The sequence below is a fragment of the Podarcis vaucheri genome, assembly GCF_965113315.1.
Source record: "Podarcis vaucheri genome assembly, chromosome: 13".
NCBI classification, from domain to species: Eukaryota; Metazoa; Chordata; class Lepidosauria; order Squamata; family Lacertidae; genus Podarcis; species Podarcis vaucheri.
The window spans coordinates 33,188,645-33,208,971 of record NC_138751.1 but is presented as its reverse complement, the minus strand read 5'-3'; the positions used below and the strand labels follow the sequence as shown (position 1 = coordinate 33,208,971).

General features: G+C 46.8%; 2 protein-coding genes across 15 annotated transcripts in view; one reads left to right on the top strand and one right to left on the bottom strand.

The window, feature by feature from the left end:
- Positions 1-10,872, top strand: part of ARHGAP23 (Rho GTPase activating protein 23) — a 180,547-nt gene extending 169,675 nt beyond the window's left edge. For all 5 annotated transcript variants that reach the window (XM_082197160.1, XM_082197159.1, XM_082197158.1 and 2 more), the window contains 2 exons: positions 3,613-3,644; positions 4,583-10,872. In XM_082197160.1, the coding sequence (XP_082053286.1) occupies positions 3,613-3,644; positions 4,583-5,773 (1,223 nt within the window). In that variant the 3' untranslated portion in view covers positions 5,774-10,872. The remainder of the gene's footprint in view (positions 1-3,612; positions 3,645-4,582) is intronic.
- A 1,116-nt stretch (positions 10,873-11,988) lies between these two features.
- SRCIN1 (SRC kinase signaling inhibitor 1) overlaps positions 11,989-20,327 on the bottom strand; it is a 263,638-nt gene continuing 255,299 nt past the window's right edge. For all 10 annotated transcript variants that reach the window (XM_082197166.1, XM_082197162.1, XM_082197165.1 and 7 more), the window contains one exon: positions 11,989-18,962. In XM_082197166.1, coding sequence (XP_082053292.1) covers positions 18,828-18,962 — 135 coding nt within the window. In that variant the 3' untranslated portion in view covers positions 11,989-18,827. The remainder of the gene's footprint in view (positions 18,963-20,327) is intronic.

The window sequence follows — 20,327 nt, the reverse complement described above, 5'->3', positions numbered from 1 at the left end:
AAGTTGGGAGTGAAAAATGAGGTCCACTTCATGGGCCTGTGATTTGCTTCTTAAAGCCAAGCATTGGGGGGGGGGGGGAATCAATTTGAAATCAGTTGTGAAAATAGTTTAAAACAAAACAAACCAGTAGCTTTCTAAGCGAGTGCAGAACATCCCCCCCCCAACAGAACGGAAAGGTAGTTAATTTTTATCTTTAACAGCTCCAGTAATATGTAACTTTATTTTATTTAGTTAGCATTTATATACAGCTTACTAGAACAAAAGATAACAACTCAGTATAGACAAGTCTAAAGTAATATAATAGGAACAAAACTTGTTCATGCAAACAGTCTAAGTTGTCTCTCTTCTCTGCCTGATGAAGAGTTCTGTGTGATTTGAATGCCTGTATATATGTTTGCACCAACTAATATTGGATCCCTGAAAATAATTGCTCTGGCTGTTTTGTATTCAGTTTTTCCACTGGGAAGCAAAAGGTGTCTGTCCTTAAAACGTGGATGCCGCAGCCTAGAGACCAGAAATGTTTCTTTCCCCACCTTCAGAGGTTTTGCTCTTTCAAGGATTTTGGGGTTGGGGGGCAGACTCAGAGCGACTTTCCTGCCTTTCCTCACTCTCGTTATTGCCAGCCACTAATTCCATGTTGTGGGTGGGGAGGAGGCCTTGGTTGTCAAGAGTGGGCCATTGTGACCATCCATTATATTGTCTGTTGGTTTCATTGCCGCTGACGTTGCTGTGGCGGATTTTGTGTGTGACTGTGTGGAGGCGGGGGAGCTATTGCGCAAACGGCTTGGCTGGTACCATGCCCCTACGAATTGTCTGTGGTTTTCTAGCCATTGTTCCTGCCTGTGCTCTTGCCCCATGGGGTTTGCCAACACCCACCTCTGCCCCCTGCTTCCTCTTTGCTGGATCTGCCTGGCCTGGCTTTTAATTTTGTTAAACTTCGGGGGGGGGGCTGCAATGCCAGTACTTTGCTTTAAGTACCCCTTAAACATCTGGGCAACATCTGCCAGCCATTCTCTTAGGTGTGGCTCTCTGAACGTGGCAATGGCTGAACTGAGGCAGAAGAGCAAATCTTTTATTTTTAAGCTGGTTGTGAAACTCGACCCCACCACCCTCTATTCATGGCTTGCCTTCAGCAGTGTGGGGTGTAAGGTATGAGCCTCACTTTCACCTCAGGCAGATCCCCTCTAGGACAAAGGACTGACTCTTCCCAAAGCACTGACTTTTAAAACTTTGGTTGTGTACACTCTATGCAGTAACAGCACATCTGTTCCCTACAAAAATTCTGGGCACTGTAGTTTTTTAAGGCTTGTGGGGTAACTCTGGGAGGGGAAAACTACAGGGCCATTTAAAATGTGCTTTAAATGTACAGTGTGAACACAGCCTTCGTTGTACTGCTGGGCACTAATCTGGTTCATTGGTTGTTTGTGGGCCACTGTTTCATTTCAGCGTTGCTGCTTGAGCAGGTTCTGGTTAAAAAGGCCAGTTCCTTCTGCACTCCAGTGCACCTGTACTGTACATTCAGTAGGAAGGGGCAGGAGAAGCATTTTGAAGCATTCCGAACTCTGCCATGTTTGCCACATGCACAGCAGTCAAGATGCCACTGATTTCAGAGCTGATTCCATCCTGGTGGCCCCTGCTCTTCCGCATCCTGACAAGGGTCAAAAAAGAACAGGAGAATTCGGCACCCATCACAATTTTTCTTTGGGAACGACTTGAGCATTTCCTTTTCTTTCTTTTGCCATTGCATCCTGTCGTGCTTTCAGAACCCATCCTGACATTGCTGACCATGAGTGGGAAACAAGACCCTGTTTCAGAATCGCTGCTCAAGGAGATGGGAGACCAGCCCTGTCCCTAATCCTGTTAACACTGAGCTCCTGATAAACTCCTTATGATCCAGGAGGCCAAATCCAGCCCCCAGTCATATATTGTGGCCTCCTTGGCCACCTCTTTTTACAGTCCCAGGCAGGCCTGTGGGGGACTCCATATACCTGACCAATGAGCTCATTTCGCTTTTGATGGGTCACATGCCTTACGAATCTGGCTTCAGTCTTGCTCCTCTGGGTGGAACTGTGGCGCTTTCCCTTCTGGGACTAACTGTGCATGTATGTGCAAATGCATTGGATGCTAGGACGCTGTGCCTTCCTGCCATGTTGTTAGTGGGCCCATAGGGCAGGAGGCAGGCAGCTGTGTGTGGCGACAAGTCAGGTGTTGATCAGATGTTCCACTGCCTTCCCCCTAACCGCTCTGTGCTCAATCTGCCTTTCTACTTCACTAATTCCACTGACTTTGCTCCACTAACCTTCCTGACAGCCTTGTCACCATCACTTGAACAAATGTGCCTGATTGTGGTCCCCACCCTTACAAAGCCCCCATTCATTCATTCAGGATACTCTGTGTGTTCTGGGGTGCTCAATCTGTTCTTTGTTCTTGATTTCCTCCCCTCCCCACCCCACCCCTTTTATTTTGCCACCAGTTCATTCAGTTTTATTTTCCTTAAGTAAACATGGGACAAAATGAAATGGTGGCTTGTGGTCCAAGGTGGCATGTTTGTAAACACCCAGGGTCAACTTCCCTTCTCTGGACTATTTAACAAGAGGGAGCCCCCTGCTCCCAAACCTTCTTCAATCTTGGCTTATTTTTTAGTAAGGGCCCAAAATATTATTGGTGTTTTGCTCAGAGATGTGCTAGGATAAATAAATTTGCAAAGGGTCGCATGAGTCCCTCACTTTAAGACAATTTCCTCTGGCAAGAAGCAACGTGATACTAGTTAGGAAAAGGGTTTGCCTTCGTTAGATGTCTATCGGAAGAGCCCCTGAATTTGGGTTACCTATTCTTTTAATATGATTTTCATATTGGAAGTGTCCTTCCACAGGACACCACCAGGGGGGCGCAAACGACCTTGTCATGTCTCATTGGCGATTGGGCCATTAACAGCCAATGCTCCGACCCACCAAAGTACAGGCTGTGATCCTAATGAGATTGCTGAAGGGAAGAGTGAGATTCAGCAGTCCCTGACTGCTCTGCACACAAGTGTGTGTCTTAAGGAGCCAGTAGCAGACAAAGGAAGGGGAAGTGCAGCTCTGTGAAGTTTCAGAAGCGGCTGAGCTAATGAATGCATTCATTGCAAAATACGGAGGCCCCCAGCTCTGCCAGAAATGCATGGCTTGGAAGCTTCCTCTTGTGTTGTCAGGAAGATGAAGAAAATAAAAAAAGCTTATTGGGTTTCTATTTGGAGGGCTTCATAGCTGGCCATTAGCTGAACTCACTATCCAGACTTTAGGGGAAGGTGAGCGAAGTCAGCCCTGGATGCCAAAACAGCACCTGTTGTTGCTTTGCATTGTTTTTTACACTGTCCAGAGAGAGAGAGAAGCCTTTAGACTTCCATAGTCAGAACAGAAGAAACATCTGCTGAGTCATCCCTTCTTTTTTATGGGGTGCACCTTTCGGTTTAGCTCTGATGCGCTGACTCGGGAGCATGACATACCTTTGCTGCAGGGAAGCCATGGGGACAAGCGTTCCCCTCGGCAGCCTCACGACCCACCCGCTTTCCCGACACTGTCCCGTGTCTTACTGATCCTCTCCTCTCTCTCTTTCCTCTTCGTTTGTTAACAGATTCGACCAACAGTGGCTCAGCTAAATCAAAGGTAAGGCTCCTTTCTGTGTCCTACCTGCCCGTTGGGGAGGAGAGGCGGGAAAAGATGGTTCAGCTCCTCTTAAGGGGTCCCTGCACTTGCAATTTGCACTGGGGGGAAAGGGTTCCATTCTTTTCAACAGGACCCCGCCTCCTTTTTTGCAATGCCATACAAGTTGTGCTTTTGGGAGGCCTGGTCTGGAGGCAAAAGCCCCTACCCCAACCCCATGACTGATCCGGTCCCCTCCTCAACTAGTTTGTAAGATGGGCGGAGAACCACACACACAAGGGCACATCTACAGGTAAGGTCATGCATTTCTTGGCCCATAGGTTGTGTGACTCAACCAGGTAGCATCTCCCAGTGATATCTGACTTTCCCGCTTTATACTTTTGCCAGGGCAAATGTAAAAGCACTTGTGAGAATTGCGAATCTGCATTAATGATACTGAATATGATGCTCTCTGTTAGGGCATGTAAACAGATCAGTGAGTTAAGGGGTTATTATCCCAGGGTTGACCAGTCTTGTAACCCAGGGGTTCCCTAACTGTGCTCTGAGGGCCTGTGGTCTTCATTCAAGTGGTCCACGCCATGTCCCCATTAAATATTTCTATTGGTTTTTTTAATTTACTTGCATTTTCCTCCCTTTTGTTTCTTTCATCGTATTACAGTTTGATTTCTGTGCAGCGCAAATCCGAACACAATAACATACAATGTAAGAAGTAAAAGAAATTAGAAATAAAATAGCATCAGGCACGGGACATGGCAGTTGCAACCAAAGGCAGAAAAACCATTAAGTGGTCCGCCAAGACCACCAGCAAATTTCAAGTGATGGAGGGGGGCGGAGTTTGGGGACCACAAAACCTGAACATTTCTACCTTGTCTCTGCTTTGGACAGCTTTCCCCAGGCATAACTCTCTCCCTCCCTCCCCACCCCTTTTGCCCTTGCTGCAGGCTTCGTGGGGCTCTAGGAAGGAGCACTATCACAAAGAGATGCTTGCCATCTCCTTCATCTCAGCTGTCAACCGCAAGAGGAAGAAGCGGAGAGAGGCCAAGCGTTTCGGGAGCAGCACAGATGACGACTCTGAGCACGAGTCGGCCGCCAAACCAGCCGCCAAGAGAGACGAGGAGGAGGTGGGGGCAGAGGAGGAACCCAGAGAGGCAGAGGGGCTTGGGAGCAGCAGTGGCAGCAGAGGTCCAGAGCCCGGTGGGCAGAGTGGCCCAGAGGGCTCTGTGAAGCTTGAAGTAGAGTTGGAAGAAAGGAAGATGACGGCGCCTCGGGGCAGCCCAGAACCGGCCCACGATGCCCGCTCCATTGTGTCGGGATACTCCACCCTGTCCACCATCGACCGCAGCCTGTGCTCCGAGGTGCAGTCCGTAGCAGAGAGCCGTGGGGAGGAGGCAGACGATGAACGGAGCGAGTTTAGCCACGTGGAAACGGACACCGAGAATGGTTTTGTGCCGGGGCAGGCTGGGATGGTACCGAAAGGAGCCGGGCTGGAGGCGGCGGCAGAAGGTGGAGCTGCCGCAGCCGACAAAGCGTTCCATAGCCGAGCCTCCTTCAGCTCCCACCGCCTCATGCAGTGCGACACCCTGGCGCGGCGCAAGCTCTCGAGGCCCCGCTACAGCAGCGAGGCCTCCTCCAAAGGCAGCACGGAAGGCCCCAGCTCCAGCTCGCCGGGGAGTCAGGAGTCGCTGCAGCCCACGGGGGCCGCCGAGGCCCACAGCCGGCCTTCCCTCACAGAGCAGCTGCGCCTGCGCTTCCGCGGCTCGTCGGACGACATGCTGGCGGTGCGGCTGCGCAAGCCGCACTCGCCCGAGACTCGGCGCAAGAGGAACAGCTGGCGGCGCCACACGGTGGTGGTGCCCGGCGGCCTCAAGGACCTCAACTACAACGAGTGGGAGGATCAGCATGTCTTGGGGGCCCCCGAGGCCCGTCCGCTGGACGCCACCAGCAGAGCTCCCCTCCGGGACAACAAAGACTCGGGTCTCTCCAGTCTGGAGTCGACGAAAGCTCGGCCTTCCTCGTCTGCGCTGGGGAGTGCGGTTGCTTCCGGTGGCGAGCAGCAGCGCCACAAGGCCGGCTCTGAAGGGCGCTCGGCTCCCCGGCGCACAGCTTCCTTGCGCTTCCACCAGTGCCTCTAGGGGGCAGGCGGGGGAAGCCCCTGGTTGGAGCGGCAGGGGAGGAACCCTGGCTTGGCCACACCAGCAGCCTCAAACCTCAGTGGAGCAAGAGTCTCTTCCCACCCCAGCCTCGCTTTCTGACCCCCTTCCCCCTGGTCTTAATTTAATGACTCTCCTGTTTCGTGACTTGTGAATTTATTTATTCCCCTCCCCTCCCCAGGGCGGCAGTTGGAGAAAAGGAAGCAGAGGTGGGGGAAACGAGGGAAGGGGCTCTTTGGCCAGCCCATAGGAAGCTCTTGCCTTGGTTTTGCTGCTGGGAGGCTACCTGGGGCAATGGGGGGGGGTGGCCAGCCCCCATTCCTGCTTGGAAAAGCTTCTCTGGCTCCAGGGGGCTGGTCTGCAGGTTGCTTTCAGGGCATGTGTGTGAAGGCGAAGGCAGGCGGGGGGTTGTTGAGCAGGAGCCTCTCCCTGCCCATCTCTGCCTTGTTGGCCGCCCCACCTTTTGTCTCTTTTCCGAGGAAGCTCTTGGGAAGTCAGATCAGAAATGCTCATGGAGACCAGCTCATTCTTCCCCTTGACCACTGCCAAAGTTCTGCCGCTGATCAAGCCCCTGCTCCAATGCCATTCTGCCTCCGAATCTGCCTTCCCAGGGCACAAGAATGTCTCAATCTTGCGGGGGCTCTGAATAGGTCCCTTTAAAAGAAAGAAAGAAAGCCACCCCACTGCTCCCTCTGTGCCTTCTCCCAAGATGAGCAGGTGGGCAACCAGCTCCCCAGTTTCCCACCTCCCTTGGCTTGGCCTTTGCAACACCCCTGCAGAGTTGGCTGGACCCCCTTCAGTTGCAGCACTTGTGCCCTGTGGGCATGGGGTGGACTTGGCCCCGTACTTGGAAGTTGCCCGTGGAGAAACCAAAAACGACAGAGCCAGAAACGCCCTTTCTAGAGGCATTTTCCACGCTGCTCTCCTCCTGCTTTAAGTGGCACCGTCCCGTTTCCCCCCACACCACAAAAGCCACAAGGAGTCCTGTGGTTTCTGAAAGGCCAACCAATTCACTGCTAGTCTTCAAGGTGCCAGAAAACTCATGGTCTTTTGGGGGTTTTTTGTACCGCAACAGGCTCCCATGGCAACCCCTTTTGGGGGAAAAGTAAGAATCAGAAGGAACCTGTGGAACATCTATCTGGGTTCACCTTTGGGATTAGACCTGTCCTTTGCCCTTCCTACCTACGGGTTTCATGCTGCCTGAAGCCTTAGAGGATGCTGCCTTGCGCTGTCAGCATTTGTGAACCTTTATACAACTTCGCTCTCCCTCGGCCACTGAGAACGTGGGTGGGAGAAAAAGTCCTGAGGGCCTACCTGTGTCTCTGCCCGACTCCTTGCCGCACTTCTCTTGTGACAGTTTGTACAAACCACAAGGAAAAAGACAGTGGCTTCAGGAGTTGATCAGCCAAGTCCTACCTGTGTTGGGTACAGTTCAGGGATGCAGTTGTTTGGAGAGTAGAGGATAAAGACCGTTAGTGCAAATGGGAAGTTGTCTGGCTGCTTTTAGGCCCTTGTAACGTTTCCCAGTAACTCTTGGTGCTAAAGAGGATGTGGAGCACCCACTTGCTGCCTATGGGGAGGATTTCTAACATAAATCCTTTCTATGTAGATTGTTCTGTTCACACTCAAATCTACCGTGACAGCCCCCCCCCCAATCTGCAGTGCAGAGAGGCAAGTGATAGGCTGAGTGTGGGCCTTGTGTGAGTTGTATTGTGGGTGAGAAGGATGGACATCAGGTACGGAGGACAAGCACAGCTGGTTCCCTCCCTCCAATGCCCTGTGCAGGTATGCCAGTAAGAGAGTCTGAGAGATTCCTTAACTTTGCTGTTATAGATTCCCATGATTACATATGCTGGGATTCCATTCTAGCCTTTGTTCCAGCAACAGCTGAAATGCCATAATCCTACCATCTTGTGCTATGCAGTTGCCCTCCAAAATCCACACAAACTTTGATTCTTGCTGGTGCTACATTTCTTCTTAGCAATGTCTTCCCTCCTTAGTTTTCTCAGTATGTTGGGACAGAAGTGAACCAAGGGTGCCACTCGTTTCTGTGTTGCAGATTAGGGCAAGATACTCATCCTTCCTGCCCTTTTTTTTTTTTTTTTTGCATTTCCTTCAAGATGAGAGGCCTCTTACAGACTTGCTTTCACCTTGTGGTGTAAAATGTTCCTTCTAGTCCCTGACCTTTGTAGAATCTCATTTGTCCATATGGCATGTGAGAGAAACCGGAGCGGCTCTTTTAGCAAATAAATAGGCAAGGTGCTATTTTAATATGTGAATACTCTATGGTGAAGTGTAGGAGCTGCCTCTGCAGAAAAAAGCTGCAGATTCATAAAATAGCCTCATTGAGATAGTGGCTTTCCCCTGTTGCACCCAAGCTATAGCAAAAGTATCTGGTCATGTCAGTAGTTGACCACATTCGAGCAAAGTGCTTTTGTTTCAGCAGTTTTCCTGGAAGCACCATTTCCAGCGCCCATGAAGTTCAGTGAGCAAATTTCTGCATGCCAGCCTAACCTACTTGCCAGTGGTGTTAGCAGGCTTTACTGTGATTTTGAGCTCCTTTAGAGGGCAAGGCAGCATTCAAATGTGTTGGAAAGTGGCAAATGCTGGATTTCATCTTTTGGAGGTGTCATTTAGAAAGCCATCCTCATCATTGCAGGACGAAAGGCAAACATTGCTATCACTGAAGATGTTTCTAGTCTCCATAGCAACTTCTCGCTGCTTATATATGTCTGCAGGCAAAGTGACCTTGAAGTTTGCTATGAGAGCTTTATCTTGCCCTGCCTGTGATGAACTCAGGGCAGCGTGTGTCATTCGTATCCCCGCTTATTCACACAGCAGCGTTGTGAGGTAGGTTAGCCTGCTTCAGATGATCTTGCCAGGCTTCATAAACCATGGACTAAGCACTCCTCCGTCGACGGGCTCTTCCTCCTCTTTCACACTGGCTTTAGCGCTTCATTCCTGACTTGCATTGAGCCAAGGTTCATTGTTAACACCAGAGCCAGGGACTGGTGCTGCTCATCAGTTAACAAATCATGATGAGAGACGGAAGCCTATGCAGAGGGGAGGGAAGGCAGCTTGTCTGAACCAGGCCAGTAACTGGCCCAAGTTTACCCAGCAAGCTGTTTTGGCTGAGTGGGGATTTCAACTCTGCTCTCCCAAGTCTTCACTTTAGCTCTCAAGTGTAGGCTAGTTCATGCATATTCATGTTTTAATGAGTGCAACATTAAGGTAGTGATGTGTGTACCAATGAGCCATTGTGGAAGAAATTGCCAGATGTCAATCCAAGGCTAGGGTGTTTGCGTGGAGCCGATTCACAGCTGCAGCTTTTGAGTTATCCAGTGTTTGGATCAGAAATTAAGTGCTGAGAGGAATCTGACCTGGAAGGGCTAGCAGTGTGCAAATTCTCAATGTGTCATAGTTGCAAATACTTTGGTGAGAGGTTCAAGGCACAGATGGCTTGGTAAGCACCAACAATGATTATTTAAAAATCTAGTTTTTTAGTGTCCAAAGTGCTTTATGTTATGTACCTTCATAACCACCCTTATAATTACTTCTGAGAATGTAGTGATTGCAGAGAAGCACAGGCAAAACCTGGTGGAATTCCACCATGAATTGTGCTGTTTACCTTGACACCAGGACTCAAAATATCTGGCCTGTAGGATCCCAGTTCACCATCCTTGTGCTTCCAGGCCTGCTGTCCTCCGCATTATTCAATTCCCATGCCATGTATGCAGCAGCTACATGTACTACATAGTCCATGATGCAGCACAACTCAGAGTTCACAAGGGCATCTGGGGGCTAGCTAATGTTAAAAATGTGCACCAGAGTATAGAGGGGACTAGCAGAAGTCATGCAGATTCCTGTATGCTTTCTGCTCAAATTTAGCAAATGATTTCACCAAAATCGCATACCAAACTTTCTCCCCTAGTTCCATTTTGGGTAGAATTAGGCTGCAACCCTGGCTGTAATCCTAAATGAGCTGTGGCATGCTGAGAGTGGCAGGCTTGAATCTGGAAATGGAGCCCTGCTGGATTTCTTACATTTGTAGTTTCCCTCTAATTGGGAATGGACTCTTGTTTTGAAAACCATAGAATTCTCTGTACTAGAGCAGAGATACTGTCACAACTGGAGATTTTATCCACGCGTCGTAGTGTCCTTTTGGTCTGGCAGTGGTTGCAGTGTTGGCCTCAAGTGTCTGGTAAATGCAGAGTATAAGAAAATTATATACCTGACTGTTTTAAAATGTCTATAGGAGTTTTAGAACGTCAGAAACTCATCAGACACATTGATGACCACTTTTGCTTGAAATGTGAAGGTTTATATAGGCTCAAGCTCTGTCAGATTGCAGATTGGTTTCTGCAATTGGAAGCGAGTGGCGATTATTAGCACCTGCCCCCTCCAGCACACTGACATGCTAATGGATTCTGCGGGGTTTCAACAAAGGGGGATTTTTCATAAGACAAATTCCAAAAAAGACTTAAAAGGACAGAAATGTTGTTCATGCTGATAGGGACATAAAACAACTGTAACACAAAACACCAAAAAATGGAAATGCCTATAATTTGTGATACAATTGAATTAGCCACAAATGTGCTGTGTGCTCCACACTCCGCATTTTCTAATGCACATCTTACAGCCATTCCATTGAGGCCTTGAAAAGGGGTGTGTGGAGATGTGGAATTTAAAACTTAGCAAAGCTAAACTATTTGCTACACTGTTATGCATTGTTCTTTTATGCAAATATTTGCTGTAAAGTTTTATTTTTCACTTTATTTTGTAAATAACCTTTAAATGTGTAACATATGATAAAAGAGTTTATAAGGATTTTTTTTTTAAATGAAGACTGTTTTGTTTTGCTCCTTTTAAAAACCCAGTTATATTGACAGTGTTGATTTTTTTTTTAAAGCACCTGCCTGCCTGCATGGTTTGTCCCTCTTCCCACCTTCACTGTGTTGTACAATGTCAGACATATATATATGGTCAAACGAAACAACTGAAGAAACCCAAACTCTGCTTTGAGGATCTCCTCAGAATTACAGTGATATACATATTGGAAATAAACTGGCTTATTCAGAGAATGTTTGCTCACTTTCTTTCTTTTTTCCAAAACAAAGAACCATAACCTGAAGGCCCTTTTTGGCCTGAGAGCCACATTCATTCATAAGCAACCTTATGAGGGCCACATGTCCCCAGTAAGTGGGGCTAAAGACAGAAAGCAGATGAAGAGACAGATGTGACTTTCCTTTGGACTCTAGGCTTCATTCCAGCCGTGCAAAGAACAAGATGCATGTGTATCTACACAAACACGCCATCATCATCATCTAGGTATGCAAGATATACCAGCAAAAACACTCTAGGAAGGCTGCTGAGAAAAGCCTGTGGGGCTGCATTTAAACCACCAGAAGAAGAAGAAGAGTTTGGATTTGATATCCCGCTTTATCACTACCTGAAGGAGTCTCAAAGCGGCTAACATTCTCCTTTCCCTTCCTCCCCCACAACAAACACTCTGTGAGGTGAGTGAGGCTGAGAGACTTCAGAGAACCAGATTACAAGTCCACTGCTCTTAACCACTACACCACAATGGCTCTCACCTCCAGGGCCTGATTTTGTCCACGCCAGCTCTAGAATACACCGTATACTTCACTTGGCCTGCTACACAAGTACACAGAGACTGCATGGGGAGTGGGGAGAAGAGCTCTTTCTCACAGTCTGTTAATTTCACTGCAGCTTGTTCTGGATAAATTTAGGTGCCACCCTCTCTGGTCACATCACTCCTTCCTTCAGCAGTTCAACCCAGAGATAGAGAGGGCATATGCCGCCCACACACAAACACTTTGCTTTTCTGAGTATTTTTGTAAAAAAGAATCGTATCCAGCAGAAAAGACCCAAGACTTGAAAAGTACATAGAACGGAAAGAGCGTTTTTCCAATATCCTCCATCAGCTTTATGCTCTTTTCAAGGGCGAAAGGGGTAACAAACCTCATGACAGAGGGGGATGGGGGGGGCTCAGAGGCTTTGAGCGCACCAAGAGAACATCTCAAGGGAGTCATTGTGCCAACAGGCACCATGTTGGTGATCCCAGACCACCCTTGAGTACACACATTGCCCCACAAATACCAAACAGCAGAACGGAATATCTGCTTTTTAAAGAATGGTTTTGAAACAAAGCTTTAAGAAAAGAAGTGTCACAGGAAGGGGGGGGAGAGTATTTTATTAAATTCAGACACTCTGATAGGAAACAAAACAAAAAAGGGGAAAATTAAAAAAAGCAACCTTCATTTGGAATTTTTGACTAACAATGATCACATTGTTCACAGAAGAAAACATGGCATCCATAGAATTTATACATAGAACTCTACCTACAGATAGCAGCAAAAAGATTTACAAAAGTTACAGATTTTTTTTAGAACTGTTGCTTTCTTTTATAACCAGTTTTGGTGTGGTGTCATTTATAGCGTTGGTTTTTGTTTTCTTTAAAAAAATCAGTTCACAATAAAATCCATGCGAAGAGACACACAACATCATCATCAGTCCTCCCTACACAGTGCCTAAAGGTTTCGCTCTCTTTTTTATTTTTATTATTATATATATATATATATTAAAAAACCCTTTCTTATTATTTTTTTCTTTAAAAAAAATCTGAAAACAACAACCAGACAAGTAAAGCGAGGCTCGTGGCATGCAGTGGTGATTGCTTTCCCCCCAAAACACACACACACTCACTCACTCACTCAATAATACATGCATAGTTTGGTGCTTTATAATTTACGCATTTGGGGAAAAAAAAGTTCAAAACCTTTTTCAAAAAATAAAAATTGTGGCACAATTGTTGTTCACACAGCAGTTGGATGATGCCATGACAGTGACACTCACTCACACACACACACACACACACACACACACTCCCAAGTGCAGCAACACACAATGAAAGGACAAATGTGCTTCAGACAAGGAAAATGGATGGAACTTAAAAGGGAATGGGTTCATGAAACCACTTCTCCCTAACATCGTCCCTTTTTTGTCCTATTTTTCATTGGTCTTTGATTTGTGACAGTGTGCCCATGTTGCAAGCCTAGGGCGATGCAAAACACTTTTTGCTGACAAGGCAGAAAATCAAGATGATTTCCCGCCGCACCCTCCAAATATTCATCAAAGTGGGAAAGCATTCTCCTGCACAAGTCTTGCTTCAAATGAGCAGGATAGCATCTCTTCACTTTAATGGTGCTCTGTCTCTCACTGCTACTCTTATTAGGGACAAAAGGCTATCACTGCACCTTACCATGCGATAAGGCTAGCCCGTGCCCATGTATGCGCCATTCCCTGCATATGGTAGTCTGCACATCACAGTGCGCACAGGCATAGCAACATGCATCTTCCCTTGCTCAGAGTACAAAACAATGGGTTCTCCAAGGAGGTCCACATGGATCCTAGGGTTGTGTCCAACAAAGTCATCCCGTTAGTGGAAGGACTCCCACCAGTCCAGCACGATTTCCTCTCCCTCTCTTCTCCCTGAATATCCCCTAAGCTCCTCCCCCAATCTGCTCCAGAGGGTCGGGGAAAACTCCGGAACAGATTTGTGGGGGGAGGCACTGGAAGAGGGGGAGAGGAAGCCCAATTGAACAATCAGTTGTTATTGTGCTAGTGGAGTTAATGGGAACATTTGGTTTCCCCACACATTGCTAAACTCCAACTCCCATAGCCTGGGTTGATAGGAGATGGGGTTCAGTAACATTGGGGTGGGGGGAGAGAGAGAGATTCCCCACACCTGCGTTAACATGATAACTTTGTTGGATACAACCCCTTTGTGATCAAGTGCAGCCCCAACTGAGCTTTGACAAGGCTGCATCATCAGATAATCCAAGACCTGGTAAGGCTAAAGAAGGTGAAAAGAGTGCATTCAGAATGACTGTAAAAGCTATTACCAGAAAAACAGCATTCTTTTTCCCTTTTCCACATCAACAGAGCAGGGATCTAACAAATGCTAACACTTAACATCAACTGGGCAGTTACAGCCTCTGTGCATCGTGGGCAAAATGTGTGTGAACATTCCCCACTTTTCTGTTCTCCTATAAATTGGGTATTCATTAACAAAGTTTGTATTTTTTTTCTACCCTTTAGTACTCACTCTCACGCAGCACTTAAGTATGTGTTGGGTAGGGATTTTGATTCATGCTAGGACCATGTGTGTAGACATAGCAGATGAGGGCTGTACTGGCTCCCCATCACTTTCAATCTGAGTCTGATTTTTCCTGTGTCCTGGTGATTATGTGCATTGACTAAAAACACAAAAAGGAATTCCCAGCAGCAAGATGTGCATGCACCGCCCAAAATAAATTACAGAAACTCTCCAGATTAAATCTGAAGAGAGGTGGAGCAGAAGGCAGGAGTGCAGAGAGCCCGTGGAGCAAGAACGGACTGAAATGAGGGGAAATCCTCTCATCCCTTAGTCACAGCAGCTGTGGTTAAGTGAGTGGAGAAAATGCTGAATTTCCCTCTCCTTTCAGTGCATGCTGAAGGGTTAACCGAGGTTTCTACATCCACATTATTGAGTGTGAGTAAATAAACCAGAGCCGGCAGATGATGACTCTTAATCCAGATTAATGGTGATCCTATGCTGTAAAGGCTCTCAACCCTAAAGTAACGTCTGTGCTCTAAAACCCTGTGCTTTAGATTTTGCAACTCTGCAGAACTAGCATTGCCTCCAATGCATCCCTGGTTGTGAAGTGTATCTCCAGTTTTGAACTAAAGTGATTGATCGTTTTTCTCCCAGTCCCTTGGATTCTGACCCCATGTTCCTGTTCTGTTTACTTCCTCCCCTTCATATGCCATTCTCCAGACATTTTGGACTACAACTTCCACCAGCCCCAGCCAGCATGGCTGTGTTGGAAGGTGCAGTCTGAAATATCTGGCAAGAACAAGATTGAGGAAGTCTGCCTAAGAGGTGTTTGGCCACCTCAAGCTACTCCTTATTATGTGAGTGCATAGCTATTTGGAAATTGGTCTTACTCCAGAATCATGTCTCTGTGTGTGCCTTAAACAAGCATCCCTTCTCTTCTGAAGCCTCACAGAACAGACATTGTAAGGGCAATTCTACACACTTTTTTCTACCTCTTTAACTGCCATGGAGTCCTCCCCAAAATCCTATAAAAGATAGTTTGCTGAGCTGCTAAGAATTCTGCATGAAAGATCCCTAACCTGTCTCACAGAACATGGTTCCCTGGGGAGGGGAAAGGCCTTTAAACCCTTGAGGCAAACGCCAGCACAACAATGCCAAGGCAACTCACACATTGCCAGAAAGGGGAAATGCATTCACGCAAAAGGGGAGACGCATTTTCACAAAAATGTGCCTGTGCAGATATAAATTTAGAAACAGCTGTTATAATTTCAAATAGAAATGCAAAGCATCTCACCATGATGGGGAAGTCGGTGACCAGGTGGTCTCTGCTCTCCTCTCCAGGCAGCGACTGAAGATGGGCAACTTTTAGGCGTCTGCTTGATCTCCCTTGCAAGGATTCTTTACCTTTAAACCCAACTTGGATGCAACTGCCCTGTAAGTAGAGGACTCCTCCCAACACTGTGTAGAGTAGGCCACCCTACTGAGGTGGGGAAGCCAGTTATGAAGTGGGCATGCCTTTAAAGCCCCTGGTCAGTGGCTCAAAACCCTGCCTCCCCTCCCCTGCTCTGTCAGGCCTTGGTCCCTGTGGGCTGCAAAACAAGAGAATTCTCACGAAGAAAGATGCAATGGGATAGTGGACACGGTCGGCTCCATTCGTGCCAGTGATGGACATAGAGAGGGAATATGAAAGTAACAGACAATCGGAAACAGACAATAGCAAGCCCCAGAGATGGAATGTTAGCTTTGCGGAAGGGTTTCTAAACTCTGAAAGGCCCAGCCCAGCAGGGAACGACTCTGGCGTGAGCCCCATAGACGGGATTGGAGCTGCCCAAGAGCAAAACGCTTCCCTGTGGATCGTGGCCTCTGGCTCTATTTTGCACCATCATCATCATCACCCCAGCCACCTTTGATAGTTTCTAAAGGTACAAAGAGCTACATACATAATTTAATCAGGGGAAAAAACACACACCATTCTTCCTCCCCCCCTAAATATACTAGACACAACAAGGATTTTGTTTTCTTTTTTCCTCAGTATTTATATATATATATTTATATTACGTATATTATATATATATAATATGTAAATATATTTCTTAAAACAAATATATAAAATGTTAAGACACTTCACTTAAATGTAAAGAGGTTGCTTTTTTTTCTTCCATGTTTGTTTGCTGCAATCCTAAGAAATTGCATTTATGGACTGTTGTTTGTTGCTGTTTGTTGTTACATATTTGATTTTTTTGACTTTTTTTAAAACTTTGTTATTCAAAAAAAGGCTCTCTTAAAATCTTTATACAAAAATGATTGATTTACAAAAAAGAAAAAGAAAAGAAGAAAAACCATAAAAAACCAATTCCCCGCAGCGTTCCCCCCCACCAAAATATTCTGAGAATAATAGAATTAAAAAGGACGAGCTAGTCAACAAAACAAGGAGTGATTACATCTTGTATTATGTTGCATACAGACTCATTTCTTTTCTTTTACTTTTTACAGTAGCACACCATTTTGCTATACATGTAGAGGCACGTTTTCACGTGTGCACCCATGCCACATTAATATATTTTTCCATTTTCCGCCTGTGCTTAACGTTTTAGGCCAACCAACCTGCTCCAGCCTGGTGAGCTGTGGCTGTTTTGGACTACAACTCCCATCAGCACACACTGGCTGGTGCTGATGGGCGTTGTAGTGCAATATATCGGAGGGGGCACCAAGCTGGTGAAGGCTGTTTCCTGTTCATTCAATGACTCTTGTGCAGGATGACCTTGCAAGGAACATCCCCCCACCCCGGACTGCCATTCCGAACACACACCTACGCATTGTACTTTTAGCTGAAGGAAGCCTCCATGGCTACAAACTCTCCCCGACTTTCTCGCTGGGCCCGACAGTGTTTCACGTTCTGCCTTTGCGACTCAGCTGTTGACATACGACATCCTTTCCTCCCCCCACATCCCCATGCCTCACTTGTATCTCCCTCCTTGTGCTGTCATCATTATTCTTTTCCAACTCCACACTGTGCTTTCCGCAGCTCAAATGCCACACACAACCTTTCAGGAAAAAACAAAAGCTTCCACCTCTCGCAGATCGAGAAGAAACACAGCTCTAAAAACCCACCAAACCTTTCACCCAAAGCTCTTTCCCCGCCCCAAGAGGAAGGTCCCCAGGGGTATGAACTTGAGCTTTGTGCCCAATCACCCCATCAGCAGGACTAAGCCTTCTAAAAAAAACCCTCTGTGCCAGTCTTATTTGGGGGCACAATCCAAAGGGGAATTCTCCTGTGCAAACTCCACTGAAACAAAGGACTTTCCCAACAGTCCTTTGTTTCGCTCTACAGCCCTGACATCCTCTTCTCCTGGCTTGGAAGAGGCTCCACAGGCGGTTGGGTGTAATTTCTGCCCATGCCAGCCATCCTGGCTACGCAGTGCTTTTCTTTTTCCAGCAAGGCTCCATAGTCCATCCTAGGAGGAACCTTTGCAGGAACCGAGCAAAGGAGAGTCACCTGTTCACCTGCCTCCACTGTCTTTTGCCCACCAAAACCTCGTGCTTAGAAAAGGGCCTAATTTCACCTCCTTCAGCCTTCTCCAAATTCTCCTTCACCGCCCAGTTTCTTTGATACCCTGACACCGTTGTCTCCCTGAAACCTGCCTTCTCTATTTGGTATTCCACACGTTTTGAGGGCTCTTTCCCCCCATCTCACATATATAGTAACTCAACGGACATTTAAAGTGCTACATTATGTTGATTAATTCCATAGGAAGCTGGACTTTTCTGTTTCCGGACCCTGTTCTCAACATCGTTCTGCTGCCTGCTTTGGCTCTGTGCCCCTTCTTATAACAGTCTCCTTTCCCCTTTCTTAACAGTACGTTGCTTCTGCATGGTTGAGAAGATTGAGGGGGCAGGAGGAGCATTTATTACAGGCTCAAAATTCAGTGCTTCGCCCCCCCCCCAAGTCTTTGCTTTTCTTCCAAATTTAATCCAATGGCTTGGAAGAAAGAAAGAAAAAATACACAACACCACACACAGATATTTCGGTTTGCGATGCGCACACACACACACAAGTTCCGCCCCACTTTCCAGAACAGTCTTTGATACAGCAAGTAAACAACAGAATCCCACAAAATGGAAGCATACACATGCCCCAAAGTCAAAACACCGTTGATTCATGAATGACTCAGCACACACCTACAAGGATCCACGTTAATCAATTAATTACAACTTTTTTTCTCTCTCTTCTTAAATGTAAGGAAAGTTGAATAGCAGCAAACGTCCATGGGGTTCTGAGGCATCTTCAGAAATTGGTTGCTCCCCTCCCCTTTTATAAGCCTCTGTAGTGATTCTGCCCCTTTCTCCCACCCCCTCAGAAAGGAATAGCAAAGACTGGCACTGAGCAGTGTCGTCGTTGCTTGCAGGCTGTGGCAACTGGCAAAAATATAAATAAAAATAATTCTTAATTGTTCTTTATACATGAACAATGCTAAGTTGTTGCCAGAGTAGAAAAGTTAAGTTTGGGATGGATGGGGAGTGGGGCAAAGGAAGGGGGTTGGGAGATCTGAGGGGAAACAGAAAACAGATGGGCAGCCATATTGTAGCAAGAGGGGAGGAAAAGAATAAATAGGTTGGGCAATTTGGGGGAAGAAGACAAGAGAGCAAACTAAATTGGCCATTCTGGATATTGGTAGGCGGCCCTGTGGGGAGCAAGAACCAAGTCCCAAGGCTGGCCATTTTGTAGGAGGAAATGAGAACCGCAGGGCGGCCATATTTGAAGGAACATTTTAAAACGTCTGAGGGGAGGGACTTTTCTAGGTGCCTCAGTGAGACCTGGGGAGGAGGAAATCACAAAGAGAGACAGCAAGCACTCCCCAGTCCCCCAGTAGTAGTAGGTTAGGAAAACAACCAAAGGAGAAGCTGGCAGAGGAGCTTTTAGAATGAAATGGAGGAGTTCCGTGACCCAAAGGAAGTCAGTACTGGGATGGAGGTCCTGCTTGAAGTAGGCTTTTCTGAGACTGGGCTTGAAGTCTCATTCATCGTGTTAGGGTCCTTGGTTGATCTAGCGGCCTAGAAAGAAAAGCAAGATTCAGGGAAAAGAAGAAGGAGGAGGGAGGAGAAGGAAGGTGTGTTGGGGTTGTGAGGAGGGGGAGGGGGAGAACCAAACATTTTCTTCTCAAAGGATTGCGAGACAGAAAGAAAGTGCAAAAGAAAGTGAGATAGAGAGAAAGAAAGAAAGAAAGAAAGAGACAAGAGTGGGAACTAAGTTAGGAAAAATTTCCATCAGAAACAAGCAGCATTGGCCAGGCCTGAGGCAAAAGGTCCGTTGGGCAAAAACAGAGCACGAGATGAGCTGGTTTCTACAGGTTTACTGGACGAAGGGAAGGCGTGATTGCGAGAGGAAGCGGAGGAGACAAAAGAAGGCCAAAAAAGAGACAGAGCAGGGAGATGGGACGAATACGTAGGCAGGCAACGGAAGGGGGAGATGGGGAAGGGAATGGGGAAGGGACAAGAATTGAAATGTTAGTTTGTGGCCATGGACACCATGTTAGAACGACAACAATATTCATTTAGCTGGGGTGAGGAGGGTAGGGTAGGGGCAGAGTGCAGTTTACCACAGAGGTGCTGTTTATCAGAGGTAGCCTCAAAACATCTATTCGTTTTATTGTTCACCTATGGGTACTATTTTGTTGTACACTGCATCCGTAACTAGCAGGCCAGAATTTGGACTGGGATGGATAAAGGGAGGCAGCTTTCAATTTTAATGATAAATCTTGTTAAGTATGTATCCCTCATAGTTGACATGGGGGTGGGTTGGGGTGGCAAAAGGGAAGGAACAAATTGTGAAAGACATGTGAAAATAAAATACAGCCTAAAGCCAATCTGAGTGAGCGGGCTTTCTTCTCCTTGTGGTTATTTTAAGAAAAGGTTTTAGAAGTGGACAATTCTTGAATCCCAGAGTCCCTGCCTGAAGGAATGGCTCCAACATAACTGTTTTCCTCCACAAAGGAATACACATGAAAGTTGGAAAATCCTTGTGGGTTTTGCACAAAAGATTGGTGAGCAGGAACAGGCAGGAATCTAGTTGCCTGCCTGTTGCTCTTTGTGAAAGAACCAAAGACCAATGAACTATAAGGAAACTAATGCTTAAAGTCCAATGCAGCAGGAGGAACCCATAGCCTAACACCCATCCATTCTAGGGATGGATATATGACTAGAAGTAACCCTAAGAAATCCTCCATTCTCACAGATATAGGTAATCACAATTAATTGAAGCGGATATTACTCCAACCTGCTTGTAAAAGACCTCCAAGAATGAAGGTTCCACAATCCCTCATGAATGCTCCTCCAAGCACATTCCACGGTGGAGGAAATTGTTTATAGCCGAACTAACCTCCCTTGTTGGTTCTAAAAATGCCATTCATGCCAACCTCC